Source organism: Cydia splendana, chromosome 9, assembly GCF_910591565.1.
Source record: "Cydia splendana chromosome 9, ilCydSple1.2, whole genome shotgun sequence".
In the NCBI taxonomy this organism is placed as follows: domain Eukaryota; kingdom Metazoa; phylum Arthropoda; class Insecta; order Lepidoptera; family Tortricidae; genus Cydia; species Cydia splendana.
Genome location: NC_085968.1, coordinates 16,816,695 through 16,835,183, shown reverse-complemented (window position 1 = coordinate 16,835,183; position 18,489 = coordinate 16,816,695). Strand labels below are relative to the sequence as shown.

Below are 18,489 nucleotides of genomic sequence, written 5' to 3'. Positions count from 1 at the left end.
CTGCCATGACAATCAGTCCCAAAATTGTAAAAGACAGGTGGTGACTCGCCAACTCATTGAGTGGGCCCCGCAATGGTCGCACGCACAGTGCGACAACATCAGGGCCACACTTTGGAGTGGCTATGAGGTTGTCGAGAGGTGAGTCTGCGGTAGCCAGATCCCGGTAATCCGTTCAGCAGGCCGCCGGCGTTATGACATTTTACACTTCCAACCTGGAGCATAGGTCCCGCTCTTGCGACTCCACTCTGGCCGGCCATGTCAAGGCAAGCACAGAGGCGAAGGCCAGATGAAAGTGCCCTCTAGAATAGGGGTCCGCGGTGTCGCCACTCACCGTCAGCTCGCCACAAGCTGCCCCCACGGGGTTATTATTATTATTTGTACTCCATTTTGGATTTCACAGGCCAAAAATCCCGGTCTTTTGATAGGCTTGCGTGGGGATATCGATCCAACACGTAGAGGCCCCTTGGAGAGCTTTAATGTCATGTAGAACGCCTGCTGGAACCCGTTCACAGGTGCAACAATAGACACCCATGAACCGGTCTCAGCAGGCATTGTAGAAAAAGTGAACAGTATACCGGTCTATAGATTGAAGTTTGGGTGGACAATGAGACTGGGCTATTGTAGAGAGGTCGGACACCTGCCATACCTACCATAACAATGTTTTAGACATTATCGAGGCAGGTGGTGACTTGCCGCGCACTAGATATACATTTCACGACTCTTCTCTTTCCGCACAGACTCCAGCATTTGTTTTTCGTGAGTGAATAAATTCAAGCTGATTTTTTAGGCACAATTTTTTTCATAATTAGCAATGGTTAAATACCTACATATATATTCTAACTCAATGTAAACGAACCATGCACTTGGTCCTATAAATTCGGACGTTATAAGACTTATACGCTTATAAGTTATAAAGTCATCATGTCGTTTAAGCTACTGGACGTACGGAAAATACAAGGTTAATAATCCTACAATCACTCTCAAACTCTTTTTCTATCGAATAAAAATGTATAATAATATAAGATACGTAATATTTTCCTAACATTAGGTTAGGTCCAACATATAAATCGACTATCGAATGTAGAGGTATAAAACCTAGACGTTAACATCAAAAGTACCCGGTATAAAAGTTAAAATCCCACTGCACGTACAGACAAGACCCTCATGCATTGTATGAAGTGTACTTATATCTGGTATTCGAGGAAGCCCCTCAATGCGGAGACAGCTCCGCTGGGAGGCTATTGATCGTCATCCGTCGTCAGCGGCGAGGCGCCTATATTGATTCGCCGCAATCTGCATGATAACCCGCCTGGCTTCTCTACTTACACAATATATTAGACGGGAACATTATTGTTGCATGCTGATAAGTGTACGCGTACACGTATGTGTCGTCTTTTATGGGAAAAGAGTTCGGGAAATTAATGATAAAGTTGATAAGTAGGCAAATTTGGAAAGTATCGCCTGGGTAAGTATATTACTTAGGCAGGTTTTCACTGCAAATGTATGCGATTAAATAAGTACCTACACAGATCTGATATAGGTATACATACCTACAGTAGATTATGCATATAAGTATATAATATATGAAGGTAAGGTACTAAATGTATTCGGGTAATTCCGAAAAGTTCAGAATGTCGGCTAATTCCAAAAATGGACTCTTATATGATGGAATTATGGGTGATTTTCGGAATAAGCCGACATTTTGAAGCAGTCGTAATTACCCGAATACACCGTACTTAACACAACATTAAATAACACGCTTATGACGTTTAATAATGCGACGGTTGTTTTAGGTACATATCGATTTGTTTTTACAAAATGGTTATATATTTTATTATTTATTTACCTTTGCTATATATGTACCTATTGTATAATTCCAAAGAGTCCACATGTTTCGACAATTAAACATGATATGAACTTGCAGATTTTAGGGGGCAGGTAGGTACCTAACTAAATTATTTAAAAGCTTCATTTGTTTTATGGATATTTATAGTACTTACCTACCTATAAGTATATTAAAGCTTTATAAATCATAACATAAACTTTAGCACCAGTTTTACAGTGAAAAACTAAAGACGAAAATTAAATTTAACCACGAACGAAGAAATATCAACTAACGAAACTTTCTTAATTAAAGTTTTCTGTACCTACACAAAACAAGGTTGTTAGACAAGAGACAGAGTACACTTCAAAATATCAGGACTTAATTTTATTAAAGTTCCATTTTAATTTAAACTTGCCAATTCCCCGGCCTAGCCATGCCATAGGTACCTTGGCTTGCGACCCTGAGTGCCGCAAAAATTGAAAATTCATTATCTGCCTCTCTACAGTCTCTACTTACTTACATATAAATCTTCCATATTCGTGCAATAGAGAAACTGTTAACTCTTTACCAGGCTGACATTTCATAAATGACAATCGAATGTCAGTCTTACTCGTCGAAAATAGAACACATGTTTGAAGTGCCGTATGTGGGAAATACATATCCCTATTATCCCTTAGCCTAGTAAAGGGTTAACTGCATATATATCACAATACCAACAAGACTTATCAATAAATTTGATAATAAATACAAATTTCATGAATTTGAGGTGATTATCCCAAGAAAAACCTTAATAGCGCGATTCAGGTTTTTCGCTGCATCATACAGCGCCATCTAGTGCGCGCTTTGTAAACTAAACAAAAATTACTTGAACCTGAGATCATTATTTTAAGAAAAATCTTAATAGCGCGATTCAGGATTTTTACTACTCGGTATAGCGGTTTTGAACGCTAGATGTAGCGTTCAAAACCTACTAAATAAAATTCGTATGTGCTCTCGAATGCCGGAACGCGGATCCACATAAGTAGGTACGGAACTATAATTATTAATTAATTAGAATTCAATACCTACTGCGCGGATCCACGTTCTGGCAATCAAGAGGTTAAACTTTTTACTACTAACTACTTGATGCTTACGATACCAAATCAAACTATTCAAATCAAATATTCGATTTTTTTTATTTGGGTTCCAATTCCAAGTTACAGATAATTGCAAGAATTAGGTACAATTAAATGAGCTAGTGAACGTCTAAAGTGCTCTCGAGTTATCAGCAGGGATCGTACATTTTCCAGCATTTTTGGTGCACGATGTGTTGTTAACGGAATTGGTATAAATAATTTCAACCCTAATGTTTAATTAGCGTTTATTACGTTGATATTAACCTTAATTAACATTTCAGTTGAAATTATCTATACCAATTCCGTTAACACCACGCGAATTGATTTGGTGCAGCGGAGTGGTGTTAACGGAATTGGTATAAATAATGTCAACCCTAATGATTAATTAGCGTTAATATTAACCTTAATTTACCATTTCAGTTGAAATTATCTATACCAATTCCGTTAACACCACTCTGCTTCACCAAAAATGCTGGAAAATGTACGATCACTGGTTATCAGGGTCCGTATTCAGCAGCCCACAAGTAATTCAAAATGAATTTCTTTTATGTTCGTCATACTAGCATTTTTTGGTTATGCGATACCTAGTGCCTGCAGGCGTGCCATCAATACGTTCACAATGCAATTAAAGTACTTATTAAATTAATGCAAATAAAACTTCATTAGCGCATCTGATAACGGGCTCACTGCCCATACAGTACTCACCATAACATTTTAATATAACGTTTATTTTCGCTCAATTGCTGTAACAAACACTTTAGAGGCTTATCGGTAAGGCAAACTTTCAAACCGAAGGTCACGGGATTGAATCGTACATTAATAATAATGCATAAAATAAATTTATGTTGACTTGGTACTTATAGATGGTCAAGCAAATCTTGTCAGTAAAAAAAGGCGCGAAATTCAAATTTTCTATTGGAAGATATCCCTTCGCGCCTACATTTTTCAAATTTGCCGCCTTTTTCTACTGACAAGATCTGCTTGACCAAGTATATGTACATTTCTTTTGATATTAATTATTTTTTTTACCTTTATTATATACCTTTCGCTTGTCGGTAAGGGAAAACATCGTAGGACTAATCCCAATAAGTTTTCCTCTCTGAAGTGGAAGGTCGCTTTCGTAAAAAAATAGTAATGTAATTGACATACCTAATAGTGATATACAAAACCTATTAGAATAAAACAAAATAAATAAGAAGCGATCATTTTTATTTATTTTTTATAACATAGTCAAAATGTAAATTTTGTAAAGTTTTGAATAAAATATTTAACAATATTACATTAACGTAAATATATTAAATATAGTTTTACGATAGAACTATTTTATAGACTTATAAATATTCGTTCTGTAACATTTATTTAAGATTCTTATAATATCTATTATATTTCACTAAGGCATTTATGGCCAACGGAAGTAAATGCAACGAAGAGGTAAATGCTCCTATTCTAGCAATAAAATTAAGATGGGAACTGTTGGAGGCACTTTCACCATGGGCGCTATTTGTAGGTAATACTAGAGTAGGTGCATTTGCCATACGGCTGCAATTACTTCGATCGACCTTAATTCAAATAAAATAGTAAATTTATTTAAAATTAGATATTCAAAGATAAATTGAAACGAGAAACAAGAAAATTTCAACACTAAGCAAAACAATTCGACATTTAAATTACCTCATAATCTTTTAACAACTACCAAAATAATGTAATTAGCAATAAGTTACGCAATAATAACATTTTACTAAATTATTTTGCAATATTAGTTTGGCACAAACTAACAGAGGCAATTCTTAGGGGGCCAGTAAAAAAAATGTAACATAAAGTTTATAAAACCAATATTATTTTTATATTCGTAATAAAATTCGAAATAATAATTTAGTCTGTCTCAAATAACAACAACAGCCCTATTGCATACAAAAACACAAATACAACATCCTTTTAAAATAGGCCCTGAAATCAAATAGGAATATGGAACAGAAAATATGTGGCTTTCCACCTTAAACGTCCTGAATTTACTTCATTTCAAAACGAAACAACTAAATCAACCCTTGGAGCCAAGGTTAAACAAATAAATAATAAATTAGGTATCTAAATAGAACTAAATGAAATCTTACATCTATTTGGGGTAATAAAGTTTTTTTTCTCACTGTTTTCGTGTAGCTCTTATCCTGACTGTTTCTCAATACTGGTCATACTAATTTTAAGCACTTTAAATTTAAAAACGATACATGTTCCTTACTCCTAATAATATCACAAACTTGTTGTGAGTTTCAAAAGTTTATTTCGCTTTTGAGAACTATTCAAAATACAATTTAGATATTTGACATCGGCTACGTATAGGCACACTTAGTTACATGAAAACATAAATGTATCATTAAATGGGGCGACTATGAGCTCTAATAGTTTCAACCAAATGCTTGAAAGTACATACATAAATTTGAATAATTTTTCGGTTTAGACTCACTTGTTTTTAGGCTCTCCGAAACATGTCGCGCGAGTGACTAAAAACAAGTGAAACGTCTAAAATGTAAAATAATTCAATATTAGTAAGTCTCACAACAGTTTAAATTCGATTACTTACATACATATTTTTAATGTTTTTTTGATAAACATTCAGGTCGCCTCGAAAAAAGGCTTGTTTGTTATGTCGCCAATACTGAAGCACTGATTCTATATAAAACGTGCGCGGCAAGCGGCCCAAGACACATCTAGAGCAAATAAATTCATTAACTCTAGGTTCATCTAGCTTGATTAAGCTTAATACAGCTGCATCCCCATTTTAAAAAAATCCCCATTTTTTTAGAGCACCCCATTTTGCGATACTTAATCTCATTGTATTATTAGCACCAATTACTAACCAGAATATTTTCATTGTTTTGTTATTTACACCTCACATTTTTTTTTCTAAAGTTACTCCCAACATACATTTTATGGTAAAAGTGAAAAAACTAGTTAGAAATAATCAAATAAAGTGACTGTTTCCATAAATTAACAATATAACGATGAATCTGTCTTAATCTAAGTGTTTTAAAGGCTAATAAATGATAAATTTCAAATAAAGGTATCGGTTTATCCCAATTTTTCGCCAAATGGTATGTAAAATTGCTTACACTAACATAAAGTGTCTTCCGTTAAATGTAGGACGGCAAATTTATTTTCAAAAAGGCACATTTAATTTGATACACTCTGAATACAACTACACAACTTTAAGGCACACTTGAATCCTTAGTAACCACCATAAATAACTAACATTACATATTTTAATATTGTTTGGAATTAAATCCAAAATCTTAAATAAGATATTCTCTACATAATGTAGATATTTTATAGTGTACTTTATCCATTTTTTTACTTGCATTAGTAAAATTTAATTTCTTTGTCCATGGCTAGACCACATGTGTTCTTTAAACGTCTCTCGCATTGTAAAAGACCTGGGACAAAGGTAGCAGCAAAGACGATTGGTTAAGTCAGAGTGCATAAGCCTGACATGGTATTTAAGCGCAGATTGGTTAGAATACTTCATGCCGCAATGTGGACAGTCACCACAGATAGCGGCATGGTTTGACTGATGGGAGACTCCCTGTGAAGTTGAAGCACCTACGGATAATCCGGTGACACTTGACATGCCTGCCAGTAATAGTAATGCTTGAGATTGTTCCTGTGAGAATGTGTTTTCTGCATCTGTACTGTCTTGCTGCTCTGACAGCAATATTTCCGGTTCATACTCAATATCTGACTTCGGTGATTGTTTTTCAGGTTTCACTAAAATGTCTTCTCCGGGTACTTTTAGAGGGCTCTTTGCTGCAAGATTGGTTGGTGGAGATTCGTTATTTGTATCCTTACTTCGCGACGTACACATATCTGCTATGTTTGACACTTTCTTAGTTGTTGAATTGTTATTGGCACTGATATCACTTTTAGATGGGTTAATTCCTGGAATAACAAAAAGGGTGTTACAAAAAAACGTAAATAAATTGTTCAATGTGAATACAATATACTAGAAATCTATGTATGTTTTATATCATAATAAGCTACTTTGATGTAGAATATGGTAATGGACTGCAATATAATTTGTCTATTTACTTAAGGCTTAAGGTCACTACTGTACTACAATCATATTATGATGTAACTTGCCTCTTATTTGATTTGCATGCCTCTTGATAATTCACAAATACAGTTTTACACCATGCAGTGTTTATATATAACTTTATAATGTGAAATGTATGTTACATCATTTTCGTAAGAACTTAACAGGGATATATATAAATCACAATGCTAAACTTAAATAGAGATAGTTTGCATTTTGGAGATTTTGTGCACCGTAACCATACCATATACCATTTGGCATTGAGAATATCAATGTTGATCAATGGAAAATTGGGTCCAAACCAAATATTACCTTGAAGCAAGGACCTGGCAAGCATACTGTTTTCATAATCTGGAAGACTGTCATCATTTTCAGAGGTATTTGTGGGCACTGAGATGGGTGAATTGTTGTCATCAATCTGCTCTGTTTTTATTGATAAAGGAATGTTGTCACCTTGAGCCTGAAACGAAATAAAGAAAGTATTTTATTTTAGTATAATTCTAGATGTTTGCTTCGCCTGTGTGGAATTTTACTGTCATTTCTCCCCCCAAAGACTGTATTCCCAAAATTGCTGACTACATGCCACATTTCATCAGAATCAGTTCCGTATTTTCGCTATGAATAGATAGCCAACAGACTAAGTTAATTTAGATCCAGTGAAATTAAAAAATACATGTTTTTTGTTGTCCAAATGAGAAATATCGTATGAAGACTTGTGAGTGAACATTACACATATTTAATATTTTGGTCTTGGTGGTGTATTTTCTGACATTCTGTCTGAAAATAAAAAGACATTAAGTCTTCTACACAATATACAGTGTGGATAAATCGAGTGCCACATGGATGGCAACTACCTTAAATATTGTAAATAGCACATTTTGTGTAAAGGAGACTTTCCTTTGTTTTTAAAAACAATAAATACTGCATTTAAGGATTTAGGAAAAATCGCTTGCCTCAGTCGGGACTCGAACCGGTCAAATGTGACAAAAAATAACGTGCCGTATTTTATGATGCACATTGAAAGGGTTACTGATAAGGTTCATTTTTCTCTAAATAACAAATACAATCAGAATAACGGAAGGCCATGAAAACTAACAATTACCTTTTAAATTTGATTTTTTGTCACATTTGACTGACTGAGGCAAGCGATTTTTCATAAATCCTTAAATTCTGAATTTATTGTTTTTAAAAACAAAGGTAAGTCTCCTTGCTCGGAGACTCGGATGCTCGGTGTAAAATTACAGGATAGAAACCGCAGCTCTGACATAAGAACCAGAACAAAAGTGACAGACATCCTCACCCACATAGACAGGCAAAAATGGAGGTGGGCAGGCCACACTATAAGATGCAAAACAGAGAAGTGGAGCCAAAGAATTCTCATGTGGCACCCTACAGATGGATCAAGATCGCAAGGCCCTCAATTAACACGATGGGAAGACGAAATTATACTCACAGTGGGACCACTCTGGACAAGGGTGGCAAGAGAGAGGAAATACTGGAAGGAGTTGGAGGAGGCCTTTGCCGACAGGCACACTGAACCAAGAGACTTCATATAAACATTCAAAACTAAAAACCAACAATCATGTTCAGAACAAAGGGCTATATAAAAAAAAATAAAAATAAAAAAAGTCTCCTTTACACAAAATGCAAAATGTGCTATTTACAATATTTAAGGTAGTCGCCATCCATGTGGCACTCGATTTTTCCACCCTGTATAAGTGCAGATAATGTGGAAAATAAATACCTGATTCAGTTTAGAGGTTTTCCCGTTAGCTATGATGGGTTCCGGGCAGTTTTCAGGTTTCTTCTCAACTTTTTTATCAGCTACAAAAACCGGATTCTCTACCATTAAATGTGATAGATTACTCCTATTGTAAATATCACAAGTTTCTAATAATTTACTCTTTTTGTGACTCTCTCCGATGTCATTAGGTTTATCAGACGTACTGCTCCTCCTTTTCTTTAGAGCGGGGATTTTTACTTCTTTGCTTGAAGCACCAAATTGTGTTTTTGAGGATATTGTCAGTTGTGTATAAAGTTTGTTTGATGTGTTTGGGGATATAAAGTTTTCTTTCTGAAAAAAAAAACACATACAATTAGAAATTAATGTTTTTAATTAAATTTTAGCTTTTGTTTAGGTCAACAAGGTTGTTTTCAAACAACACAGTAAAACCATTCCTTAACCTTTTGCTTCCCACCAATTGACTATGGGACAATGAAGAGAATCAATAAACAATTCTAAATTTAAATTTCAGTTATGTTCAACTGGCAAATTTAGACCCCTGAGGGTTCAGAGATTAATTGCATATCAAATGATCTCTGGGTGGCAGTAATTACCTGTTGAGTTACTCCAGTTAATCCTTTAACTTGCAGCAGGGCTGCCGTATGGAGGAATGAAGACAGCTTGCTCTCTTCTATGAACACTTCTCCCTGGTACATGTACGATAGCAAGCTGACAATGTCATCGGCAGATACATCTTTGAGGATGATCACTGGATGCTGACATGGATTTTCCTGAAATGGTATAATTGTTTGTTATGAAAAACAGTAACAGGATAAAAAATTACCTACTATAGATTAAGGAATTTATTTAATATACTTTTTAAAATTTACAGTATAAGTAGCATTTTAAGGTAAAAATGTTAGTAAGAATATAGAAAAAGAAACTATTACATTAAAAGGTCAATAAAATAAGTAGGTAAACAAATAGGTATGTTCATTTAAATTGCATCATGGCAGTAGCTACAAAGTCCTTGGAAAACATACTTTTACATCAGAGGAGCCGTACAAACTGAACTCCAAGGTTATTAATGTAGCGAGTCATTCACCTTGAACACATTCCTGAAGTACGGACTGCAGGCTGACAGTATAACTTTATGAGCCTTGATATTTCTTCCTTCGCATGTAAGTGTCACGTCGACCAAATCCTCAGAACACTTCAATGAGTCCAATGCACTCACTATATTGGTCTGGAAATTGTTCCAACGTAAACAAAACTGATCTGCCATGGTTACGTTTTTAGAAAATAGTCGCTTGCTGACCACCTTTATTTTGACATACGGCAATATGATTGTTTTTTTAGAAAGGACACTTTACTACATTTTGTCTCGTCAGAAACACACATTACACCAACCCTAATTAAACTTTCACTCACAACTGTAACTTTTCGATTCAACAATTTGTTATCGGTCGTATGAAATGCACAAAAATGCAATGAATGACCTCCATTGATTCTTCTTTCACTCGAGGGCGCGCGCGTATCGTGAGTGTTGGTTGCCCTCTATTTAAAACTGTTTAAGTCAATGTAAAAAGCGCTGTGATATACGGAACCTAAAGCTATCAAGATCCTTACGTTGGTCATACTGTAATGAAAACTTTTTCTTATCTGTGGTTCCAAAAAGTGTCGTCATCATAGAGGTACAATAATATAGATCAAGGGCCCAACGTTTTCTGTTCTCTTTCACGGCGCAGCAACTAGTATCATTTCTCTCTCCTCGCTCTTTTAATTTAAAAATGCCGTTTGTCAAAAAAGGACAACCATACTGTTGACAAGATGGACTTCAAATCAAGTGTTGCCTTTTTTGATGCACCCAGGCTGTGTATGTGTGCGTAAAAGCGTATATGTTTGCTCTTTTAGGGATGTAAAAGTCGATTTTAATCATGTTATATATCGATAAACGCTACACAGCGGAACGCAATAGCGATTAATAAAATTGAAGCTTCAATATCTTCGTTAAACATAAACATAATTGAAATGCTAATGGTTAAAATATATTATAATATAATAAGTAAAATAATTCAATTATTGCGAAACACCTATTTTAGTAGGTATTTATGTATTTTAATTAAATATCTGAACTTTCCCTTGGTTCTCTGCTGGGGCGTGACTATAAAATTGTGATCTGATAACCACAATAAAGAATAAAAGCGTTTTTGTTCATTTTAGGTATCGTTAAACCTTTGAAGTAAAATTAAAATTGCAAGAAATGTCGATAGTTTATCGATATGACTTTATCGACATGGCTACAGCAAGGTGGGCCTCATTGTTAATCGTACACTAAAGCCCCCCATTCACACTCCTACCGTGTCAGCCGCCTCGTAGTCCGCCTAATTTGGGTAGGATTGTGTATGGGGGTTTCGGACTACGAGCCGTCCTACAAACGGTTAAACGGTAGGACGGCTCGTAGTCCGCAACCCCCATACACAATCCTACCCAACGAGGCGGACTACGAGGCGGCCTACACGGTAGGAGTGTGAATGGGGTGCTTAAACAAAACTGGCAACAGCATAGAAGGTAGGATCCTATAGAAGTGGTATACGCGTGCCTCCGTGAGGGACAAAACATACGCAAATGCGTCACTATGATTGGTCTAATTTATTTCTTGCCCACCATTATCCATACAAAAAAAAAGGTGGTGAACAAAAAATATGTGAGACTGTGACAAGGACAAACAATAATAGCGCTTTCTTTGCTACTCCTACTGAAAGATACGTAAGACTATCCTGTTCTGTCAGTTATCCCCACCACTCATGCCCAATCCAGTTTATACTAGATTCATGGGCAACAGTGACAGCTCGCTGAGATGGGATCTCTATATATTAAATCTATGATATAGAGATGACACGGGGGAGGGGCCAAACGACCGAACGAGATGCACTGATGGAAATTTCAGTAGGAGTAGCAGAGAAAGCGGTATTATTGTTTGTCCTTGTCACAGTCTCACTTTTTGTTTGTTCCCCACCAAAAATTTAGTATGGTTTATGGTGGGCAACAAATAACCCGACCGAATTACGTAGATTGGTTTTGGTAGGTTGTCAGGAATGTTAAAACGTCAAAAACGTGTTTTTAATATTGTCGCTTTGCGTATGTTTTGTCCCTCACGGAGGCACGCTTATAGCTCATCTATGTAATACTATGTCTATGGTCGTCATTCTCTTTCTAGAAAACAAATTCGAGAAAAACATTTTTGAAACTCCTGTCTAATTGACAGCTGGTACTTGACGCATTGAAAAACAGCAACGCGGTAACCGGTAACTACGTTTTGCAAACAAAACAAAAAGCCAAGTAGATATTCGTTACAGGGCGATTTATTTGTATAGAAAACACTAGTAACGTTCTTTGTTCCATAAAATATTTAGTGGGATTTCTAGTGACTAAAGTGTAAGGCAGTTTTATTGATATGGCTAACGATCCCGAAAGGTTCGATACTATGCTGCTGGCGATGGCCCAGCAGCACGAGGGCGGTGTCAAAGATGTAAGTTATATGTTGTTTAATCTACTTTTATTATTTACTTGCTGAATTTGAATCTAGAAACTTGACAAAACCAAAGTCGTCGAGGTTAGGAACAGTGACTGGTAAATTATCTATTTCTAATGATTTCTTCTTATCGTTCTACTACACTATATTGGAACTAATCTAGTTTATAATGAATTTGATTTTGGTTTTTCACTATCACTAACTTCAGAATAATATATATCATAGTTTGAAGCAGCAAGTTTCAACAAACATCTTCTATACTTGACGTGTCCATGATGATGCCTCAATCTTAACAGAAGGCCTATTCAAATGTACATTTTGAACTTTGTAATCATATTTAGACAAACATCTTTGAATTGAATCAATAATTCTGACAATGTGAGAATGAATAAGGACCAGAGGGCCTACCGCAAACCATGTTCCACATGCTGCCTCCCTTTCACACTTACGTACGAATTTACAAGTGCGACAGAGAGAAACGCGGTAGGCCCCCAGTTGCACCAGCCACAATTGACAAACTGACCAAAGTCACTCAGCAGAGAACTATGAAACTTTCCATACTATATAACATAACAGATGGTTTGATGCAACCAACCCTAGAAACTGTACTTTTGATTGATTTTGACCTCTGCTTAGTCAACCATAGTCATTGTGCAATAAATATTTTATAAAAATTGCAGCTCCTTCACACCATAGTTAGTTTCCTTTCAAGAAAAACTGACTTCTTTACTGGAGGAAAAGATGGAGAATGGGAAAAGGTAAGGGATTTATACATATTTCTTTAGATACAACTTTTGTTTGCTAAATACAAATACAACCTGGACTGACAGCCTTATATGCAAGTAATATTTGATTAAAACAAGCAATACTCTAAGAAGAAATTAAATTACTTTCTATGAAAATATTTTAATTTGTGTTATTTCAAGTAGACACACTACTATTTAAATTACAAATCAAAATAAATGTCATATACAAAGGGAAAAATGACCAAGCCCTCCAGTTCCAATCGAACCAGCGTCCTCCATTTACGTGACAGATGCCTGACCTGCTCAGCCACTCAGTCACAGGGTCGAAATTTCCAAGTATACGACAATTTACTGAGGGCTTGTGGCGCCCCCTGGCCATCCCTGAGGTAGATTAGTATGGTTTGACCTCCTTGCCGAAACAACCCCAGCTTTCTGGTTTTCCAGTTTTAAGGTTTTTGGTTAGTAAAACAAGCAATAATTAGAAATAATACACGGAAACCTCTAGAGTAAAAGATAAATATCCACTACTGCAAGCTTATAATGTTGAATGAGCCAAACTATACACACTGAAGATATAGCTGCAGTTTTTAACTATTTCTCTGTTAATAAATGTTTTAATACATAGGGATAAAAACACGATTATTCTGATTTTATTATCGAATGTTAAATACGAGCTTTAATCATTTCAGGTGGTTAAAGATACATTCTACGCCCACGCAACAAAAGCTAAGGAGGCAGCAGATAAAATCAAGAAAGAAAAAGAGGAAGAAGCAAAGCGACTGAAAGATATACAAGCAAAGAAAGAGAAAGAGCGTCTTGTACAAGATTTCGAGCCAGCTAAGATTGTGGAGCTTACTGACCAAGAGGCTGATAAAATGCAAGCTGATATAGATATGGCGAAGAACAGTAAGTGTGTCATAGCTAAAAATACATTTTTGAGTTGATTTTATTTATTGAGTTACATCTCTAAAGTATAAGAAAATAGTGTGCGTCGAATTTAACAGCTAAATAAGATGTACAGTCACCATCAGATATATCGGAGCAGCCAAGGTGCTCACAAATATCTAAACACACATTTATTGTCAAGACATTAGTGTGTGTGTTCAGATAGTTTTGAGCACCTTGGCCACTCTGGTATTTCTGATGGCAACTGCACTGCAACATATATTATGTGGTCACTGTGATTGTTAGATATTGATGTTTGACAATTCAGTGACCGCAAAACGTACAGTACAGTACAGCACCATCTGTTTCGGATATAAAACTTGGAGCACGTTTTTTTTCTTACAATTTACTTCCGTATTCCATTCAACAACTATATAAAAATATGCCCTAAGACTATGAATAGCAGTAAAGGGGATGATGGCCTTAGCCTTTAAGAATTTTTATTTTACTACGGAAGGAAAGTTTGGGAACTTCAGCTAAACTTCAATTAAATTTTGTGAATGTAAATGCCTGTGTTTATTACATTGCTTTGGATCTTTTGAATAATTTTTAAACTATGTAATTTAGAACCATATTTAAAAAAAAACAAAGGCCTACAACAATGACGTTTTGACGACCGGTCTGGCCTAGTGGGTAGTGACCCTGCCTATGAAGCCGATGGTCCCGGGTTCGAATCCTGGTAAGGGCATTTATTTGTATGATGATGCAGATATTTGTTCCTGAGTCATGGTTATTTTCTATGTATTTAAGTATTTATATATTATATATATCGTTGTCTGAGTACCCACAACACAAGCTTTCTTGAGCTTACCGTGGGGCTTAGTCAATTTGCGTAAAAATGTCCTATAATATTTATTCAAAAAAAAAAAAAAAAAAAAACCCTTAATTTTCAGTCATATAATAAAATTGTTTCCAATTTCCGCACAGATCGATGTCCGCCGGGTCCACACAGATCGATAATACCCGCGATTTCCTCGTGCACAAAACGGCCAGTGTAGACGTTTCTCGGCTGAGGCGGCGCGCGCGAGGCACGTCTACACTGGCCGTTTTGTGCGCGAGAAAATTGCCTCGCGCGAATGCTCGCTCTGTGTGGACCTGGCTAGTAAGACAATTTTTTTTTCTAGAAACAATAGAGGTGGGAAGTGGCGATGGCGGTGAAAGCAGCACAGAAGCCGACAAACCCGCAGAAGAGGAAGATGACGACCCCAAAGAAAAAGGCAAGATGAAGCCTAACGCTGGCAACGGTTGCGATCTGGAGCACTACCGGTGGACGCAGACTTTGGAAGAGGTTGAGGTAAGTGCTACAAAACCTGAGGAAAACCGTATCAGGCCCTTTTTTCGGATCAAGAAATTATCTACCCCCTTATTCATAAACGTTTACTAAAGTTGGTAAGCCGATAATAATCGTTTGTTCCTTTCCGACGTATTAGTATGTTGGAAAGGGCCAACGATTATTATCGGCTTGTCAACTTTAGTAAACGTTTATGAATAAGGGGGCTAATATATACTATGGACGCCAAGCACGATGAGTTTCACATTGACCCGCCATTAAAGCTACTATTAAAGTGCATGATGCACCTAGCCTATTCAGAGACAAAGAACCTCATAAGGATACTATATTGATACTCGCATACTCATATGAACACAAACGTATGCACTCTATCCCACGCAACACACATCCACAGACACACACACACACACACACGCATTTTACTTTGTCTTTATTTCTCTTCTTTCACTTTATTCAAGACTATCAGTATAATAATTTAGACTTATTGCAAGAACTATTTGTACTACTTGCACAACAAGTGCTGCTAACTGCTTGCAGTGGCATTGACCGTCAGCTTAAGGGCGGGACAGCAATATGATTACGCGTGTGCGATAGAGATAGGAACAGACGGGTCAATGTACAAAATTATTTGTGCTTAGCGTTCTTACATTATAGCTTAGCTTTAGCAGGCGTGGCTCACTCCGCGATTTCGTCACGTCGCTACAAGTACATGCGGCCACACCAGTTTTGGTGTCTAGCAGTAGTAGTTGCCGCGCACCGCTATGGAACGTACGCCTGCTCGCGCTTGCGCTTGTATCTCTCGTAATAGACGCGTTATGTTAGAGAGTGAACCTTCTGTACCTAGTACTATTATTTCTTCTGTGGCTTTAGCAGTAAAATTTGAAAGTAAAATGAGTATTGACCACTCATTCATGAGTATTTACTTTCAAATTTTACTTAAAATAGTGCCTGTTTAGTGTATATTAGGATCTAGATCTAAGCGCAATCTGTTATCAATTTCTCGTTCTAAATAGTACGTCCAGGGACACTAGATGTCGCTAGTAGATAGTGGGGTGCCATAACAAATTGCAAAGACTATGCGAGTGGTAAGTATAAAATTAGTATTTGATAAAATACAAAAAACCGGACAAGTGCGAGTCGGACTCGCCCACCCAGGGTTCCGTACTTTTTAGTATTTGTTGTTATAGCGGCAACAGAAATACATCGTCTGTGAAAATTTCAACTGGCTAGCTATCACGGTTCATGAGATACAGCCTGGTGATAGACAAACGGACAGTGGAGTCTTTAGTAATAGGGCCCCGTTTTTATCCTTTGGGTACGGAACCCTAATAGGTGTTAATAAAATACAAAAACTTTCAGGGATATATTCTGTTTAATTTTATCACAGTTCTTCCTTATTGATATTTTACAATTTATGGTAAAAGTACATTTTGTTGGTCTACTAAGGGTCGGTTGCACCAAACTGTTCGTATCGTTAAAGAGTTCGCTAAATTTTTATATGGAAAGTTTCATAGTCAAGCGCCGGGGCGAGCCGGCTGACGTTGATCATTCTGTCAAATGGGGTTGGTGCAACTGGCCCTAAGTAATGTAAGTAACATATAAAAGATGCAAAGTTTCATGTAAAATAACGAAAATTTACAACTTTCAACTAATCCTTTTCCTCTAAAAACTAATACAATTAAAATAAAAGACTGATTTCACCCTATGAAACCTATAGAAAAGATTAACCCTTTACCAGACTTAGGCCCACTTGCACCATCCCACTAACGCGGGGTTAAGCGCTTAAACTGTTTAACTTAAGCCCACTTGCACCATCCCACTAACTCGGGGTTAAGCCGTTAAACCTAATAACCTCATGTCAAATTGTACTGGTAACCATGGTAACTCCAGCTTTAACCGGTTAACCCCGGGTTAGTGAATGGTGCAAGTGGCCCTTAGTGTCAAATTGTACTGGTAACCACGGTAACTCCAGGTTTAACCTGTTAACCTCTGGTTATTGAATGGTGCAAGTGGCATTAAGGGATATATATTTCCCACATACGGCACTTCAAACATGTGTTCTATTTTCGATGAGTAAGACTGACATTCGACTGTCATTTTTGAAATGTCAGCCTGGTAAATGGTTAAGTATGGTTCGTCAGGTGGCCTTCATTAGATTTAGAACAAAAGAACAATATAACAACGCACTTCGTGTAACCTATCTAGGCACCACCAATACCAACTTTCGTTTACATTAACGCAACGAAATAAAGTTCATATTAGGTTAGACAAATATGCCTTAAGTTATAGCCTTATAGCTATGTAACTATCACTGAAATATTAACATAATACGCTTAAGAAAAAGGTACCAATATTCCTAAAACGGCGTTGTAGTGATTTTTTTTTAAGCTGTCCGTTTAGAACTATGAGAGCTCATAGTTCTAAACGGTCAGCTTAAAAATTTTCAACTATAATAACAAGCATTTCATAATAACCTTAAATTTCATACATTACTTGGTACCTTTTCGTTAAACAAGTAGAGGCCAAGCTAACTCTGCACACAAAGTTTGGCAGCGCCATTATAAACACTTATTTTAGTAGAGTCCGTCTAAGCTAACTATGCACCAAATTGAACAAAACAAAGTGTGAGTGTCATTATAACGACATATTTTCATAGAAATTTGATTTCAATGATGATATTGTCTCACTTTGTCATTGCAAATGCCATGCACATGCAGAGTTGCAGATTGCAGAGTAAGCTTGGTCCGACTCTAGGAATTTGACGTTTATGGTGGCACTCCACACTCTCTAGAGTTTGTTTTTTTTAGCATTAGAAAAAGTCTACGCGATCTTGAAGTGTCTTTTAAAAGAAAAGCGCTTTTTAAAAATCATTAACTATTACTTTTGAAAGCAAAATAATGTAAATAATCGTATATGATTCATAATTGTTATTTGTTACATATTTGCCGTGACTTATTTTTCAAAAGTGTGTTTCAATAAAAATATACGTCAAGATTGTTTACCTTTTTTCTAACGCTAAAAAACGAACTATACCATTCATTCATCCTAGTTAACAAGAAACCAACATCAATCAACAATCACATCCACAATACTTATATAAATTAACACCCATTATTTTAAATATGTATAACTAAATTGAACTAAATAAGTTACTGGATAATGATAATATATTGCACTAATAATTTATAACCAGTGTACAAGTGCTAAAATTTGCTCAAATACAGA

At 36.2% G+C, this 18,489-nt stretch overlaps 2 protein-coding genes and 1 long non-coding RNA gene across 3 annotated transcripts in view; 1 reads left to right on the top strand and 2 right to left on the bottom strand.

Annotated features, from left to right (window-relative positions):
* Nucleotides 1–18,489, bottom strand: part of LOC134793767 (uncharacterized) — a 324,508-nt gene that overhangs the window by 31,054 nt on the left and 274,965 nt on the right. The gene's annotated exons all lie outside the window — the stretch shown is intronic.
* Nucleotides 4,133–10,295, bottom strand: LOC134793721 (broad-complex core protein isoforms 1/2/3/4/5-like). Its single transcript, XM_063765373.1, has 5 exons — nt 9,853–10,295; nt 9,362–9,538; nt 8,769–9,098; nt 7,337–7,484; nt 4,133–6,870 (listed from the first exon to the last, which is right to left on the bottom strand). The coding sequence occupies exons 1-5, from the start codon at nt 10,030–10,032 to the stop codon at nt 6,305–6,307; spliced, it is 1,401 nt and encodes a 466-aa protein (XP_063621443.1). The 5' UTR covers nt 10,033–10,295; the 3' UTR covers nt 4,133–6,304.
* The window catches only part of LOC134793748 (nuclear migration protein nudC-like), a 48,646-nt gene continuing 42,114 nt past the window's right edge, over nt 11,958–18,489 (top strand). Inside the window, exons 1-4 of the mRNA XM_063765418.1 lie at nt 11,958–12,279; nt 12,963–13,040; nt 13,718–13,934; nt 15,098–15,267. Of these exons, the coding sequence (XP_063621488.1) occupies nt 12,205–12,279; nt 12,963–13,040; nt 13,718–13,934; nt 15,098–15,267 (540 nt within the window). The 5' untranslated portion in view covers nt 11,958–12,204. The remainder of the gene's footprint in view (nt 12,280–12,962; nt 13,041–13,717; nt 13,935–15,097; nt 15,268–18,489) is intronic.